The following is a 19,154-nucleotide window of genomic DNA, read 5'->3' on the forward strand; positions in this document are numbered from 1 at the left end:
TCCATTTATTAGTGTGGATTATATTTCACCCGCTTCCGTAGTGGTTCTAGGAGCGTCTTACTCCCACAGTATGTTTTCCAGGTAGTAAGTTATACTTGAAAGTCATACTGGAACATACACTTCCATTATCTCGGTCATTTCTGACAATTTATTTTTTCACCCTTTCTCACCCCCTACGCCCAAGGGGCTGAAGTGAGACTTTAAAAATCTGGAATGTTAGTATTCATGTCAGCAACCCGGAAAACTATGGAATCGGCAGTATATTCGATTATTATTATATCTCGCTCCCCCCTCCCCCGCCCTAAAGGGGGCTAAACTTTGAGTTTTAAAAAATCGGAATGTTACTGTTCATCTTAGCGACCCTGAAAAGTATGGATTCAACACTACTTTCGATGATGTGTATATCTCAGTCCCCTTGCCCCCCCTCCGACACTAAGGGTTCCTGGGGTGTTTACCCCCATGTGGTTTGTCTCCCTCTCTAAAGAACCAGAGATACAAGGAAATCCCATTTGGTCCTTGTTTCAATGACGGTGAAATCCTGACATTCACTTCCCCGTGGTAGAGAGGGGGCAACGACTGCATATAAAAATTATATTTTATATGCAGGCGGCTAACGAATGAAGGGACTGATTATCTCCGGTATAAGGAGATCCCCTATACCAAGTGCCAACAGTCTCTTTGAGAGTGGATGAGCGGGTATGGGTAAGGGCACTCTGTTGTCCTGGGGACAAGAAATTGTTCCCAAAGGCGGAGTAACCAGTTTGGTCAGCGGCATTAGGATGCAGAAGGCAACGGGAAACCACTGCATTAAAGATCCTGAGAGATATTCCAATAAATTCACATGGCATGGCTGCAACGTCAAGATCAGAGCTGGCTGTGTGGATCGTCTACCTCCGTTTGGAGACGACGTCTTAAGAAGAAGGAGGTTTGTCTCCTGATATTAAAAATTCGGAGTGTCACTATTCATCTCAGCGACCCCGAAAACTATGTATTCGACACTATTTTCTATTATTTCTGTATATCACTCTCCCATCGCCCCCCACCACCACGAAGGGGGCTGAACTTGGACTTTAAAAAATTCCAGAGTGTCACTGTTCATCTCAGCGATCCTGAAAAGTATGGTATCGATGCTATTTTCGATTATTTTTATATCTCAGCCCCCTCCCCCCGCCCCCCTGCCCCTAAGCGTTCTGGGCTGCCTTACCTCCATGTGGTTTGTCTCCTGATACTAAAAAACCGGAGTGTACAATTCACCTCGGCGACCCCGAAAACTATGTATTCGACACTATTTTCGTTAATTCGTTTATCTGACCCCCCTTGACCCCCTCCGCCCCTAAGGGATGCCCTCATACCATATAAGACCAAACACAGCTTCCTACGTCCTGGACGTAAAATGGCTCCTTCAATATTGTGTTCTCTGCCTATCTTATGTACGTTGCCTAGCGACAGCGACTCTATGCATTTAATCTTGGTGACAGCACGTTGGATTGTCATATCCCAGTGCACGTTTTCTGATGGTTTTTCGTTCATAACTCACCAACGAAAGCAAAAATGAAAATTCCAGCTTCGAGGTGCATTCGGACCCCCTTCTATCTACCCATGTTCAAAATTTCAGATCTCTGCGTGCTGTAGATTTTGCTGGGCATCTCGCACACACAGACAAATACTTCCTTTTATAATTATAGATGAAGGAAGACCGTTTAATGAACTGGCCTGTCCTGTGTGTGGCCCTTGAGGTAGGGGATTCACCTAGTTTGCACCCGGCAGTAAAACGCCTACAAGTTTTAGCTAGCCGGCTCGCAGGCAGGGGGTTAATCCCAGTGAAACTCACAGATCAGGTGAGTGCAGACATTTACTTATTATTATTATTATTATTATTATTATTACTGATTGCTCATTTTCATTGCTCGTTATTTGAGATCGGATTTCTTGGCGGAATTTTAGCGGATTTTTAGTACTATTTAGCGGATCTTGAAAATATAAGTTGGCAACGCTGTCGGCGAGAGCTGTTGAATAAATAGCTCTTGTTGATGTCGGTGACAATACGTTGAAATTGCAGATTTAAAAAGGTATGGTTGAAAGGGATGTAAATCGTGGTTAAAAGTTGTTTAGTAGTTTATCTTGTTGTATTTCCCTCCAACCGCCGTTTGGCCAGGCCAAATTGACAAACGGCGGTTAGAGGGAAATACAAGAAGATAAACTAATTAACAACTTTTAACCACGATTGTCGATTTACATCCCTTTCAATCACACCTTTGTAAATCTGCAATTTCAACATATTGTCACCGACGTTAACAAGAGCTATTTATTCAACAGCTCTCGCTGTGGTCAAATGACAACAAGTATTTAAATTTTATGAAGATCAATATTATCCTGTTACAAGTACAATTATCTAATCGATGAGATTTTTTAATCTTTTTAGACTCTTATCCTTAAGGGATATAAAACTCTTTCACCAGACCTCATTTCAAAGACATTTTCAAATTTAGTTCTTAAGATTGAATTTCAAGTCTTTCTAAGATGTTAGACATGCTACTTGTTTTAAGTATTTTAGAACAACTCATTCTACCACAATTTTAATGTGTCTCTCCTACTAAACCCAAGTTATTAAGGCATGTCGCCAAAGATTCTGAATTTTATGATACTCTAGTAAATGAAGTTTGAGTTTGTGAAATAATGGTTTAATAGTTCTTGAGTCAATGTTTACAAATGTAACCATTCTTCGAGATTCAGATTTGGTTGATCCTGTCACAAGTCCAATTATCAAATCGACGAGATCTTTGAATCTTTATAGAGTCTTATCCTTAAAGGATATAAAACATTTTTACCAGATCTCATTGCAAAAAAACTGTCAAATTTAGTTCTTCTTCTTCTTCTTTTATGACCACACAGGATCACTTTAGTCAGTCTGTCGTTCAGGTCTCTTTGAAGGGATTGTTCGGGCTTTGCGGTCTTCCCAGTACTTCTTCAGACGCTCCAATCTGCGTGCCCTTTTCTCAGTTGAAAATATGCATGTTGTTGGTTTGTTTTGTGTAAGGGTAAAGCGGAGGTTTGTATTCTTGAGTTTTGTATTCAGTTTTACCTTATTTGTGGTGTCTTCTGTTGTAAGGCCTATTTCCTTCAGATCCTCTCTTACTTTTCTGATCCATTTACATCCTGTTGTGGTATTTTTTGAGACGAGATTGTGTTGTACTAGTTGTTTCAGAAGTCTCGAATCCTGAATCCTCAGGATATGTCCAAAGAATCCCAGTCTCCTCTTACGCATAGTATCTGTAATGGGTTCTAGCTGTTTGTACACGACTTTGTTAGGTATTAACCGCCACTGTCCATCCTTCTGGTATTTTTTGTTGATGCAGGTTCTTCCAATCCTCCTTTCAATTTTCTGAAATCTGTCAGTCTTTGATTGTTTATTCAGGTGAAAAAGTGTTTCTGCTGCATATGTAGCTTCCATTTTTATAACTGTGTTGTAGTGTTTTATTTTTGCATTTATTGATAGGCATTTCTTTTTGTAGATATTCCATGTTAATTTTTGTGCTTTAGCTAATCTGTTCTTGTTTGGATTGAGATTTTTCATTTAGGTTATGTGTTATTATTTCTCCAAGATATTTAAATTGAGTTACTATTTTGATTTTATTACCATTTATGGTAACTTCTCTTAGTTGTATTGGTTTTTGGGGCATAATTTCTATTTTTTCAAATGATATTTTGAGGCCAATTTTATTTGCAATGTTTTGAACTTCTGATATCTGGGCTTTTGCTTCTTTTATGTCCACTGCTAGTAATGCTAAATCGTCAGCGAAACCCAGGCAATTTGTTTTAATTTTTCGGCCAATCTTTATTTTGGGGGACATTTCCTAAACCATTCCCTCATTACCATTTCTAGAGCACAATTAAGTAATAGTGGTGAGAGCCCATCTCTCTGCTGTAGTCCAGTTTTAATTTCAAATGTCCCTGATGTTTCACCCCTAAACTTCACTTTTGTTTTGGTGTTAGAGTTAATTTTATCATGTTTATTAATTTGGGGTGTAGTCCAAGCAAATTTGACAATACGTTACTGTAACAATGCCCTACGCAAGTCTTATGCAATGTACTAACTTCAGGCCCATGTTGTCGAGTGTATTTGGCAAGAAAATGTTTTAATGTGGCGTTATTAATTTTATACAAGGGAATATCAGCAGCTAAAAATGCTTAGCACAAGTCGTAAGAAAATTCACTAATCCTACTTCCTAAACACTCTGATAGTTGTTTTTGAACAGGCTCTTTATTTGCGAGTTTGCTAGTTAAATTCTCCTTCTGTTTTGCTGTGTTTATGTGTTGAACTATTTGAAATCTTTTTTTTCACTCCCTATAGTTTTCTCACACGCTCCACAGAACAGTACCCTGTTATCTGCAGATATCAAGTCACCTGAAAACTCCTTCTGTAAATTAGTTAATCTATAACTTGAAGTTGCTCTTATTTTCAGCATTTATAGAACTTTTTAACGGACACTTTATACGCGAAACATAGTTTGGTCACAACCTGTTCACAACACCGATACACGACTCAATGGACAGCCAGTCGACCGCTAAGCACAAAACGTGAGTGTAGATGATGAAACAGGGGATTCAGTGCGTGACATCATAACTCCTCGCCACATGACAAGTTGCATCATCATGCGTAACATTACTGCCAACATCAACCAGATGAAAAAGCTGTTTAAAAAATAATAACTTTTAAACTGATAGAAATATGCCGTATAGGCACTAAAATATTAAAATATGATGCATTTATCCAAATCATGAAAATATGCAGTTATATGCACCATAAAAGCATGTTCAAATGACTGAAAATTCCAGAATTTGTACACAAAATGAATAAGCATACATTTTAACCCCTATAAAAAATATGCAAATGCATGAACTTCCGAGCCCTATTTATAACAATATATAATACTAAAGGTTATTAATACATTCGTTGAGCAAAATACTGCATAAGAATGTTACAAAGAGTTAAAAACATTGTCTAATGCCCGGTTTCTGGAATGATGAGATATCTGTCAGACGGCTATTGATTTGTTACAGTTGTCGACTCGATAAATATTCGCTGTGTTGCACAGAGTAAAAGCAGCTAACTTATCAAACTCTTAACTATTGGTTTGTTGATCAAGTTTCATAAATACACACTAGATGCCAACCTTCGCACTGCTTTGTTTTTGTGTATTAGATGTGTTCCGAAGACTGTCAGGCACATGCGCACAAGTAATGCATCGTAATTGAGCTTTCCATGCAACTGCTATTATATCCTCTTTGCCATGCAGCAAGAAATGGTATTCGACTAGTTCTTGCAGACGTGGGGGTTGGTTTCGTAGTATTTAAGGACAGTCGGAAGAATTTGACATTGTTCGAGGATTTCTAATGAAATGTGCACACCAGCAACACGTTACGCATGATCCAATTTGCACTGAGCCTTATAAATTAATATACTATATATATTCCCTGTTATTCCAAAATATGAACATTGTTTGACCAGAGTATAACAATAAATATTGGGTAATTAACATATATAACCTGTTAGTTCCTTGTAATGTGATATCTTTAATTTAAAACAATCACACAATTAAAGTATGTGCCCACTCCTAAAGCAAGTAGCTACGATAAATGTGTAATTATCTGTTATACTCGGTTACTGGTACCAGTGCTTTTATGGACACGAATGCAGTCGCAGATACAAATATGATAAGACTCAGTAGTATTAAAGGGTATCGTAATTGTTTAATCAACAGGGGGGGGGCATTTTGTATACAGAAGCCACAACAGGGTTTTAACAAGTTAAACGACTAACACAATTTCTTTTATCACACTCCGAAGAGCAATTCTCGGAAGTTAAACAGTCAACACGGCCTTTTAACCACAAGAATATCACTCAAGGAAGTTGTTAAATATAAACAATAAATACCTGAAGACTGGTGCATCTGACATAAACTTTCATTCAAGCACAAGTGTTTTTGAATAAGTGCCTTACCATAAACACTTTAGAATATTTTAAAGTATGTTTATTAAAAACAGTGTTTAACAGCACCACAGATGTGAATTTTAATTAAGTTATTATTTTTTCACAAATGCCTGAAGATTATTACAAACACGAACTTTTTATTCACGCCACCTAATTTTATCAAAAAGAATTTTACCATAGACGCTTTTAAATATTTTAAATATGTTTTTCATCATTTAAGTTTTTTTAAACACAATTGTTAACGATACTGTAATTTAAGTATCATTCACATAAATCTCCTTACCCCCCCCATCTTCCAATTCATTTAAAGCATCTAGAACAATAGTTTTTGGATTCCCATGGGATATAGTTTTAAGATCCAATGTGCTTGCTTTTAAATGTTATCATCTAAGATTTTTTATATACAGCTGAAGATGACCACTAAGTGGTCAAAACATGTACTGTGTTTGTTATTGTATTTTTAAGTTTGCCAAAGGCAAAAGAAATAAAGTATCGATTAGGTGGCTTTTTAGATTAATTTGTTCAATGAACCTACCAAGTTAACAAGTAGATATCTCCTGCTCAGGGCCCTCTAAGTTAGCAGGCGATTTATCGAACTAATAGATGTATCTTACTTTCGTGCAGCGCTAAAACACAAGTTAACCATTCAATACCGCTATATGGTTGATATCTCGTTTTCCAGAAAGCGGACATAAGAAACCTTTTTACAGATATATCAGGAACTGGTGGGGAAAAATTTACATTACAGTATTTGAGGTGCCCTAACAAATTGTTTCTTTAGATGGCATTTAGTGAACGATAGAAAATTAAATGAGCTTTGGTTTGTTTTGTTTGGCATTTATGAAGGTATCCTTCTGGTGATGTTGTTTTAAACTGTTGAAAACAACTTCTGAATTTACCATGTCCAGTCAGTCATAAACTGTGCAAGTATAAAAGTGGGTTCAAAGAATTTTGAGATTAAACATAGATGAACGGTTGGAAAGAACATCTGCATGACATGTCACTTCATGCTATTTGTCCATACAGAGTTCCAGCTCTCTTCCACTTCACTGCTAAATATCTTCTTCACACGAGATACGGGGCACGTGGAGAAGCTTGAAATCTTCAAGCGGAGGATCATGCTAACTTGTCCGTCCTATCATTTCTAATAATTCCGGCATGACCTTTTACCCAACTAAAGCAGATATGCAAGATGCTGATTAAGATTAAACTAGCAGTTTCCCGCTGGCTCCGCCCGCAATGTACAGAGTATGGTGTTGTTCGTTATTATCCTCATGGATGTATTTGCAAAGTTTTGAGTTAATGATATAAAGCACATGATCTGCTGTGGTAATATAATGTAATATTATGTCAACAAAACACTTGAAAATGCATCACACAAAGAAATTGAATTAAACGTTCCTAGGAACAACACTACGCACCGAACTGTTAAAATCCTTCAAAGATCTTCATCATGGAGACAAATGTACTTATAACTTTTCTCAGAATCTACAAATTAAATAGTTATTACCGCAAAAGAAAGCGCTTGATCCACTGAGTGTTTTTAGACCAAAACGAACTGCGTACCTCAATTAGGACGAAAGATATGATTGCTTCAAAGAGAAAAAATGTTGAAGAAATGAGACGTCAAATTGAATGTGCACTCATAACTTTCCTCAGAATCAACCAATTTGAATAGTTAAGAGCTTAAATGAAAGAGCTTGATCCACTGAGTGTTCTTAGGCCAAAACGAACTCCGTACCTGAATTAGGACCAAAGATGTGATTGCTTTAGAGAGACAAAAAATTGAAAAAATCAAATAATTTGAGGAAGGTGGAAGTTAAGTGATTTATAGTACATGTTGACAAATCTGTGCATGAATAACTTTCAGTTAAAAAAAGAATGAAGGAAATCGCCCGGACAGAATGGCCAGACTGACTGTCTTTAGAATTCATAATTTTTTTAAATATATAGATTCCTAATGTTTGATGATGATGATGCTTGTTGTTTAAAGGGGCCTAACATCGAAGGTCATCGGCCCCCTAATGTTTGAGGCCAGTGGGTGTAGAGTATATTGGTCTCTTATGCCAATGTTTATTAATTACTAACTGGTTGTTATATAGTGTATTCCAAATGTTTGCATACACCATCCTAATTTATTACACCCACCTGGCAGCGGTGATCATTAAGACATTGAGTCTATGTGGTCTGACACCAGGGTTAGCCGGTTTTAGTCCTGTTGAAAAAAAAAACTCTCCATTAGAATGTTGGTTGACAGGGTAAGAAAGGTGGTGGTATACAATTTTTAGTCACCGGATAGCCTGCCAAAAGCCTTAATTCAATTCCAAACCTATCTTCAGTGTTCATATGGAGTGAGAGTATGACGGTATTGATGGTGATTTGTCCGTCAGATAGGGACGTTAGGCTTTCAGCAGCAGACCCCTTAGTGTTATTCGACAGGAATAGGCTATGTGCTGGGACTGGGTTTCACCCTCTTCCTTTTTACCATCATGTTAACACGTCATTCATTTCATCTCGTTAACTCTGATGAGGTTAATGTCAGTAAAGACATTCAGTTGCTGAAAAAAACCCTTTCTACGAACATTCACCTCGCTTCATACCCGACCCCGTAGAGAAATGGGACAAGGGTTGGACATGCACACCATACTAATTTATTAATTTCTTTTTACAACCCAGCAATATCTTCTGAAAAATATACTGTTACTCGATATTTTCAGTGTATCTTGCCTAACCCTGTTCTGCATACGTCAACCACTGACAGCTTGTGGATTGACAGTGAACTACAAGTAATAAGCTTACCTTTGTAGTGCTATTCCAAGAATTAATCAATCAATCAATCAATCAATCAATCAATCAATCAATCAGTCAGTCACTACTGATCTGCATTTAGGGCAGTCGCTCAAGTGGCTGATTCCCTATCTGTTGTTTCTTAGCCTTTTCGTAAATGATTGCAAAGAAATTCAAAATTTCTTGAACATCTACCTTAATAAGTTATTCCAATCCCTAATTTCCCTTCCTATGAACGAGTATTTGCCCCAATTTGTCCTCTTGAATTCCAACTTTATCTTCATATTGTAATCTTTCCTACTTTTAAAAACACCACCAAACATTATTCGTCTACTAATGTCATTCCATGCCATCTCTCAGCAGACAGCTCGGAACATACCACTTATTACAAATTATAAATCTCATTGTTTGGTCCGTATTGAGCAGCAACATATACTTTTCTGAAAAAATGTTTCTTGAGTGTCGACCTTTTTAATACATTATGTTTTTTATTAATTTGTATAAAAATTGTTTTATCATTAATATTTTTTAAAGTGGTACATGTTTTGCCTATTTGTTTAGGCTAACATGAATTGCTCTGTCTGAAAAGTTGTGCTTACAGATTAATATTCATTTTATAAAAATAACCTTGACATGATAGTTACACTTTAAAACTCGATTATATATTAGTTCATTCCAAAGTTACATATGCAAGTGAAACCATCTTCAAAACGACTAACAATACACAAATTGACAAAATACTCAAGATAGAGAGAAGAATCATTAGAACGTGCATCAACAAATCATACCAAAAAGATTGACACTGGAGAGTAGCATCTAATGAAACAGTCTACAAGGAAATAGAACCAGTAATGAGCTCAATCAGGAAGAAACACATTTCATTTTTTGGACATTAATCAGGACATCAGGAGAATAATAGAAAAATTATGGAATGCAACTTTAAGTGGATTACAGAAATCCAGGAAGATATAAACTACAAATTACAGTGGAAGACCTAAGAAAAAAACCTGACAAAATCAGGAAACTCGCAGACAATCAAACCAGAATCAACAGACAATAGGAAGGGTGATTTCTGATGAAGAAAGAAAGATAAGATCCAAGAGAATGAAAGAAGTATTGGGCTGACAGGAAACTGAAAAATTCTTTGTATAAAGTTGGCTAGAGTGGTCCTATGAAGGCCATAAAATGTAAATAAAATAATAATGACGTTGGGCTGGCGTGGGTTGTTCAGTCTATAATGTCCAACATGTGTGCAACCAATGGAAACTTCACTGACTTAATTGTCACTTTTTTTTGCAATGTTCGTTTTTGAGATAAAAATTCAATTGTTTCGTGGGATGTTGCTGTGGTCAGTTGTCTGTTCTTCTTCTTTATTGCCTCATGATGATTCAATTAGGTAAAACAGGGCTGCCTGCTATTGTGTGGGTCCAGAACTCTCAGCCCTTTAATGAGCAATAAGGTCCACAACAACTGAAAGAATGATCTTGAGAAGTCCCCTCCTCCGACCTATTCGAAAGAAGAATTAATAAATATGAAGAATGATTTTTTTTTTAGTAAGTCATCATCATCATCGGTTTGCCCTTCCAGCGAGCCGGGTAGGGTGTTTGAAAACGAGCGTCTTCCAAAGTTGCCTATTCAAAAACATTTCGTTGTCCAAGACAGATTCCCAATTCCATCCTCTTCTCTCCACGTCTTCCCTCAGTTGGTCCATCCATCTTCTTCTTGGTCTTCCAGCTGGTCTTCTACCTGTTATTCTCTTTTCCAAATAAGCACATGGTAACCTTGTGCTATTCATTCGTTTAACATGCCCAAACCATTTAAGTCTAGATGACCTAAGTCTTTCCTCCATCGATTCATTTAGACCTAGGTTAGATCGGATCTCATCATTTTTCACATGATCAAGTCGGGTCTTTTGGAGGGCAGTTCTAAGAAATTTCATTTCACAGGCTTGAATCCTACTATAATCCTTTGATGTTAGTGTGCAGGTTTCCAGAGAATATGTAAGGATAGGAATGAAATATGACTTGTACAGGGTCATTTTTGTTCTTTGTGGGACTTTCTGATCCCATAGTAGGTGTCTAACGATGCTGTAAAAGTTAGAGCCTTTGGTTACTCTGTTTGTTATTTCTCTCTCAGCTCTGTTATTACTAGCGATTACGCTTCCTAAATAACTGAATTGGTGTACTACTTCAACTTGGTGGTCCTGTATTTTTATGTTGCATTCTGTATAATGTCTGCTGATTTTTAATGCTACTGTTTTTGATGGGTTCAATTTCATTCCATAGTCATCAAACTTCTTACACCATGCATTCAGATTATTTTGCACTCCCTCCTCTGTTTCATCCCATATTGCCACATCGTCTGCAAGTAAGTACCGTTTTTAAATATGGCCGCTGATGCACTTCAGTCATCGTTCAGAGCATGTGCGCTCTGTACGTATATCTGTAGGCTAGCCACAAATGCCATTATGGAAGCATTTGCCTGTATTTAAGTTTGTTTTTGCATATTGAAAATGCCTCTTGACAGTTAAGTCTCACCATGTGTGAAGTACACTCTGTGATTTGTTTTGTAAATGGAAGAGATGTGAAAGCTGTTGAAATTCATCGGCTGATTAGTGAAGTGTATGGAAAATGCACTATGAGTGAAGAAATGGTAAGAAAATGGGTTAGAGCATTTAGAGAAGGCCGTACTAATGTTATTATTGAAGACTTGGTGCAAAAAGTTGATGCATATATTCAAGAAAATGGACGCTTTACGATTTCATCATTAAGTTATGAGTTGCCTGAAATTTCAAGGAGTGTTCTTTACGAAATTGTATCAGGGTGCTTATATCATCGGAAGTTCTGCTCACGTTGTATACAGAGGATGCTGTCAGGTGCACAAAACTAGGTGCGTAGACAGTGCTTTGACTTTCCTTGAGGGGCCAATGACCTTAGATGTTAGGCCCCTTTAAACAAAAAGCATCATCATCATCATCACGAATTTCCCTGAGTGGTACAGTAATGAAGGTGATGCGTTCCTAAGTCGAATTGTCACCGGCGACGAGACGTTGGCGTTTTATGTTGCGCCGGAATCAAAACAGGAAACCATGGAATGGTGACACTCATCACCCAAGAATGTGAACTGCAAGCAGACAATTTCGTGAACTCATGTGCACTGTGTTTTGGGATAGGCAGGGTGTGTTGCTTGTGGATTTTTGGCACCGGGATAATAATAAGTAATAGTACTGACTTAGCGCCTAGTGACTACCTCTTGTTCACGCACTTGAAAAGGCATTTAGGTCAGCATGACTACGATGATGATGGCCTAAAATGAGCATGCTACAGGGTGGCTGGCACCTCAAGTGGCAGATTTCTATGAGGATGGAATTCAGAAGCTGGTTTCACAATACGACAAGTGCCTTAATATACTTGGAACTTATGTTGAGAAGTAATTTAAGGTACAGGCATACATGTAAAAAAAGAAATTGTTTAAAAATTGCATTTCTTTTGTACATAAAAACTGTACTTATTTAAAAACATGCGTCGTATGTGTTATTAACATCCACCGCCCACTGTGAGATTTCCCAGGCATAAATACAATGCCAATTATAATGTGACCAAAGGACTTTGATGCATAGCTGTGAGCTTGAATTCAGCAGATGTTGGGTTTGAACACCACAATTGGCAGTTGTGAAGATGGTTTTCCGTGGCTTCCAATATCCCCACCGGGCTGCGTGATTCAGATTATGTAGCTGTTGGTTGGCATTCAGGTAAATCGGGCCCATTGCTGCAATTTAATGAAGGAAACTGTCTCTTCCTTCCCATTCTTAGCCCTGTCCTAGGCCATCTATCATCACCATAAGATCTAAGTCAATGCAACATAAACCAAGAAAAAGAAAAGAGAAGACAAACGATGGGTCTGTTCCATAAGGCTATGGCCACTTCATTCCAACTTCTACCCCTTTATGTCCCATTGTTGCTGAAAACATAATCTGAATTAGTGCAATGTTTAATGGTAGTGTTAAGATCTTTGTGTGCATTCACTGTTTGGAAAATCTTGGGATTCTTTTTTTTTCTCCATTAAATAGATACCTTTACACGAACTTTGATCATATCTCTACACTACTCTCCACTTCATCAATCAATCAATACTGATCTGCACTTACGGCAGTCGCCCGGGTGGCAGAATCCCTGTCTGTTGTTTTCCTAACCTTTTCTTAAATGATTTCAAAGAAATTGGAAATTTATTGAACATCTCCCTTGGTAAGTTATTCCAATCTCTAACTCCCCTTCCTATATATGAAAATTTGCCCCAGTTTGTACTCTTGAATTCCAACTTTAAAAGTAGGAAAGATCACAATATGAAGATAAAGACGCCACTCAAACTTATTCGTCTACTAATGTCATTCCATGCCATCTCTCTGCTGACAGTTCGGAACATACCACTTATCAGATCAAACAAACAGCTCGTCTTCTTTCTCCCAATTCTTCCCAGCCCAAACTTTGCATCATTTTTGTAACGCTTCTCTTTTGTCGGAAATCACCCAGAACAAATTGAGCTGCTTTTCTTTGGATTTTTTCCAGTTCTTGAATCACGTAATGTTGGTGAGGGTCCCATACACTGGAACCATACTCTACTTGGGGTCTTACCACAGACTTATATGCCCTCTCCTTTACATCCTTACTACAACCCCTAAACATCCTCATAACCATGTGCAGAGATCTGTACCCTTTATTTACAATCCCATGTATGTGATTATCCCAATGAAGATCTTTCCTTATATTAACACGTAGATACTTACAATGATCCGCAAAAGGAACTTTCACCCCATCAATGCAGTAATTAAAACTGAAAGGACTTTTCCTATTTGTGAAACTCACAACCTGAATTTTAACTACGTTTATCAACATACCATTGCCTGCTGTCCATCTCACAACATTTTCGAGGTTACGTTGCAGTTGCTCACAATCTTATAACTTATTTATTACTCTATAGAGAATAACATCATCCGCAAAAAGCCTTACCTCTGATTTCAATTGTTTACTCATATCATTTATATATATATAAGAAAACATAAAGGTCCAATAATACTGCCTTGAGGAATTCCCCTCTTAATTATTACAAGGTCAGATAAAGCTTCGTCTACTCTAATTCTCTGAGATCTATTTTCTAGAAATATAGCAACCCATTCAGTCACTCTTTTGTCTAGTCCAATTGCACTCATTTTTGCCAGTAGTCTCCTATGATCCACCCTATCAAATGCTTTAGACAGGTCAATCGCAATAAAAAGTCCATTTTACCTCCTGAATCCAAGATATCTGCTATATCTTGCTGGAATCCTACAAGTTGAGCTTCAGTGGAATAACCTTTCCTAAAACCAAACTGCTTTCTATCGAACCAGTTATTAATTTTGTGAAGATGTCTAATATAATCAGAAAGAATGCCTTCCCAAAGGTTACATACAACACATGTCAAACTTACTGGCCTGTAATTTTCAGCTTTATGTCTATCACTCTGCTATAGCAACTCTCCATTCATTTGGTATAGCTCCTTTGACCAAACAATAATCAAATAAGTACTTCAGATATGGTACTATATCCCAACCCCATGGTCTTTAGTATATACCCAGAAATATTATTGATACCAGCCGCTTTTCTAGTTTTCAATTTTTGTATCTTACTGTAAATGTCATTGTTATCATAGAAATGAGTTATTTATAAGGTTCAACCGATTCAATACTAATTACATGTTGTATAGATGTTATTTACTACATTTATTTAACATGGGATTGTTTCGACATTTAAATGTCATCCTCAGCCATAAACTAGTATTGAATAACTCATCTCTGTGATCTCAGTTCAATATGGAAACAACAATGAAGCTTATATCTTTGAATTGTTATCATATGTAAATTTTAATACTTCTTTAGCATTAGTCTCCTCCTCTATCTGGACATTATCCGTGTAATCAACAATCTTAACATACTGCTGACTGAATACTTCTGCCTTTTGAAGATCCCCGCACACACTCGCCTTGTTCATTAATTATTCCTGGAATGTTTTTCTTGGAACCTGTTTCTGCCTTAAAATTCCTATACGTACCCTTCCATTTTTCACTAAAATTTGTATGACTGCCAATTATGCTTGCCATCATGGTATCTTTAGCTGCCTTCTTTGCTAGATTCAGTTTCCTAGTAAGTTCCTTCAATTTATCCTTACTTCCTCAGCCATTTCTAACTCTTATTTTCATCCACGTAGACATTGCTATTTTAAATTGCCAAACAAGCAGAGTTGATGACAAATCTACTGTATGAAATTATATTTTTCTCTTTTAGATGCCCATTGTACAGTAAAAATGAAGAACTACATGTGAAAGCTGTGATGAAAGAAGGAATAAAAGCAAAAGAAACAGTCTTGTCTGCAAACCCTGGCTTCAAACTCAAGAATGACCCAACAGTGATACCACCAAAGTAATCAGAAAGTTGCCCATGTGAATTGCTGCTACTACCTCTACATGTGTACTGCCGTATATTGTGTTAAAGATGTCGACAAAGTAGTTGGAAAGTTGCCTATGTGTATTACTATATTTTGTTAAAGGTTACTTCGTGTATGATATAATGTATAGTTATGTATAGCAAGTGTATAGTTATGTTCTGGTCTAGTTTTATTTTTACATTAGTGTATGACTTAATTTTGTGATCTTTTGTGTAGAATAGCAGTTTATTTACTTGAAAACTGTTGAATACTTTATATTGAAGATTACTTTGTGTGTTATTTTTCTTTTGTTTGTAGTCGGTTAATTATTTCTTTTCAGTGTGCTGAGATTTTAATGCCTCATTAACGAATCATAGAAATTTTTTATCTTTCCCTATATCAGTTAATGAATTGTTTTACATACCTAAATATACCTTTGTTATTTTGTCTATTCCCATCTTTCATTTTTAGACACCTTTGGTTTTTCTTGTTGGTGTCCCCTGTCCTCTTATCTCAATTTGTTTTCCCATTATTTATACAGAAAGTGTCATAGCAAAAGATTTCTCAATGGAAAAGACTTAATCATCCACTTTATTATTTTATTTTTTAAATTTACTGGTTCTGAAACATTGGTGAAATGAGTGCTATTATAATGTTAAGAGAGAGTTTTTTTATATATATGGAGGGGTGTGAAATTATAGCATTAATTTTTTCTGTTTATAGCAATAATAATAATAATAATAATAATAATAATAATAATAATAATAATAATAATAATAATAATGTTATTGGCTTTATGTCCCACTAACTACTTTTTTTTTTTTTTTGAGGTACCGGCATTTAGTTCCGCAGGAGTTTTTTACGTTTATGTAAATTTACTGGCATGAGGCTGACGGATTTGAGCACTTTCGAATACCGCCAGACTGAGCCAGGATCGAACCTGCCAGGTTGGGGTCAGAAGGCCAGCGCCTCAACCACTGAGCCACTCAGCCTGGCACAAAAATAGTTTTAAAAGTAATATTTTATAGAATTATTTACTCCAAGCAATATAATTCATTAGCAGGCCGATAACCTAAATGTTAGGCCCTCTTTAAGCAACAAGCAAGTAATTTATTAGCTATAAGTTGTTTTGCTATTTTATAATTTACTAGCTGATGTACCCGTGCTTTGTTACGGAATTACTGTCTTTGTGGTTTTCCCAACTGAAGTCAACATAGTATACCCTACAGGGCATAAACAACAATGCATAAACGAACTTACCTGCTTACTTGTTACTAAATAACTGCACCAGCCTAGCTGCAATCGGCAGACAGTCGATTTCTGGGTTCTTGCGACGAGAGTATGGGGGGTTAGGAAATTACTCTATTACTTTAAATTACGAAATGAGGAACTCAGTTATAATTCATATTTTTACTAGACAAAGCATATTCGATTAATCAAATAAACAAGAATTTTGTTATCACAATATCATATTTACAATGGATTGCACTCGTAGTGCCAAAAACAGCTGCCATAAAGGCGCATATTCATAATTTACAAAGTTGCATCCAGTGATGACTCGGTGCCGGAGAATAAATCTGTGAACCAAACTTATATTCCTCTTTAAGGAATAGCCATCGGACCTATAAAAATAAAAACATGATGCCAGGATCAGAACTGTCTCACAGAAATAAAGCTATTGCAAGGGGTCCCCTCACATATTGGGGAGCACACACACACACAAATAGCAAGTCCGTCTGTTACAAACTACGACTAAAATAAATCTACCACTACAGCCATATCTGTCCCTACCACGCGTAGAAGTATGCGTATGGATGCGAACTCATGTCCATTAAGCAATCATTGTATTTACAAGATAGACTAACACTACTAATTCCTTAGTGTCGAGATATCATGTAGAATACACCTGTATTGACAAGAAAGAAAAAAAAACAAAAGAAAGAATCACTGTCACAAATACGTCTTTGCCTGAAAAAGAAAGAATCCCTTACAACCATGGCTTTTAAAAATGGCTGCGGCTCCCTTGGGTTACAAGATGGGCCATTGACCGCCCCGTCTAGCTATGCAGGTCACTCTCGCTACAAAAAAATGTAAACACGGCAGCCAGCGACCCCTGGCCTAATTTCCGTGCACTCAGAACTAACTTCACAAAAGGGCTTTTATCCTCGCCTACTCATGACAAACCAATAGCCACATAACAAGTGAGGAATCCCTTCTCATTCTATATATCCGACTCAACTAACACACCACCATGGGCTTCATTTATATCATATAAAGTATTTTGCTGTATTATTCCCACAAAATCCATCCATATGACCGTGTTCCTGGTAACCTTTAGGTCTAAGGTTCAAGCCCCTATTTGGCAGAGCAAAACGGAGTCACAAATTTTAATGACAGAGCCTACGGTGTGGTTTCACTTCATCCATGGTCGATTAAATAAATACAGGCATTAAAAAAAATCCAGTTCAGGCAGCATGCACACTACGTTACGCAGATATATTCATCCTTCCCAATAGAGAGAAATGATAAACTACTGAGTAACCCTTAGTTACAAGGAAAATTTTATCCGACGACTGACACTAAGGAATATACTAATCTAAGGCACACAAACAAGCTCCCGTAATACTAGACACTCTTCTTCTTATCACGTAACCTAATTTATGTCGTTGTTTGCTACATAATAATATATATATATCTTTACACATTAACATTATAAAAACCATCTTAATAAATAGCCTGATAGGCTACAATCCCGTCACCTACTAATATTTACAAATTTAATTACTGTATTTCTGTGTAACAACCCCCCCGATCCTAACACATGCTTACAAGTATGGTTCACTTATCTATCATTTTGGAGACCTCCTCATCTCTCCGTCCGGGTTGAGCTGCGCCTGCCTAGCACATCATGGTAGCGAGGTGGTCCTGGGTTGATCCTCTAGGTCCAGTCTCCATGGGTAGCTCGTTCCTGATGTCGTCTTCTGGAAGGATGGCTCGCTGGTCGTCTTCTTATGGTTGTGGCCGGAAGGTCTCGTATCACACATCTCTTGCACACATCACAGGTCTTTACTAGAATGAAATGCCTAATTTATTCACAGCATATCATTTCCTGATATATTTTATTCATTTTTGAAATAGAAGTCGTAGTGGCATTCCTCGACGTCAAAATCCTTGTCCCCTTTTATCTGTATATCCGTGCACTAATGAATACAAGCAATATATCTACTATCAGACATCCACAACTGAATCATTCGAGGCACTTGTTATTATTTCATGCTCAACTGATCCAGTCTCATAAGTCTAGCAGGAATAACACCGATTGCTTTAGTTTATTATTAGCGCTTCTTTTGCACCTCGCAAACTTCACCCTTACCGCTTCATAAAGTCTATAGATACGGCATTCTTTACCGTGAACTAATTAGACACTCGCGGCCTCACTGCAAAGCGCCTAAATATTATCATACACTTGAATTACTACCGGAAAGTTTATAGATCACCGATCCACTGAATCAAAGTTAGCGCAACTGCACTCATTAATCACAGTCTTTGTCCTAAACAAAGGTTTCTGGTGCAAAAACAGACACGCGCGACACGTACTAGCAGCGGTCTTATCGTCGAATGAACCACCTCCTTCGACATCTCTCAGATCTTATAGGAGGCAAAAAGCCAAGCAACGCCAGGGAAAGTCCCCTGAAACACCCTTAAGTTTGGTATGCAGCCAATAAACAGTTTCCCACGGTGGTCGGATTATTATGTAGTTATTAATCTCATTATTTGTTAACAGCATTAAACGTATCATTGGCTTCATAAAATTCTGGAGATAATTTCCATCGTTTTATTATCCTGGAAAACCTTCAGATAGAGGAGATATCGCTCAATTCCCGTGATGTGGTGAACCTGACTGCTCCCGCTTAAAATTA

The 19,154-nt window shown here is 37.2% G+C and overlaps 1 protein-coding gene across 1 annotated transcript in view; it reads left to right on the forward strand.

The window, feature by feature from the left end:
• The window catches only part of LOC136880928 (E3 ubiquitin-protein ligase RNF216), a 162,309-nt gene extending 146,370 nt beyond the window's left edge, over positions 1-15,939 (forward strand). Inside the window, exon 10 of the mRNA XM_067153457.2 lies at positions 15,096-15,939. Coding sequence (XP_067009558.2) covers positions 15,096-15,234 — 139 coding nt within the window. The 3' untranslated portion in view covers positions 15,235-15,939. The remainder of the gene's footprint in view (positions 1-15,095) is intronic.
• Positions 15,940-19,154: the final 3,215 nt, after the last annotated feature.

This window comes from Anabrus simplex, chromosome 9 (genome assembly GCF_040414725.1).
Source record: "Anabrus simplex isolate iqAnaSimp1 chromosome 9, ASM4041472v1, whole genome shotgun sequence".
In the NCBI taxonomy this organism is placed as follows: domain Eukaryota; kingdom Metazoa; phylum Arthropoda; class Insecta; order Orthoptera; family Tettigoniidae; genus Anabrus; species Anabrus simplex.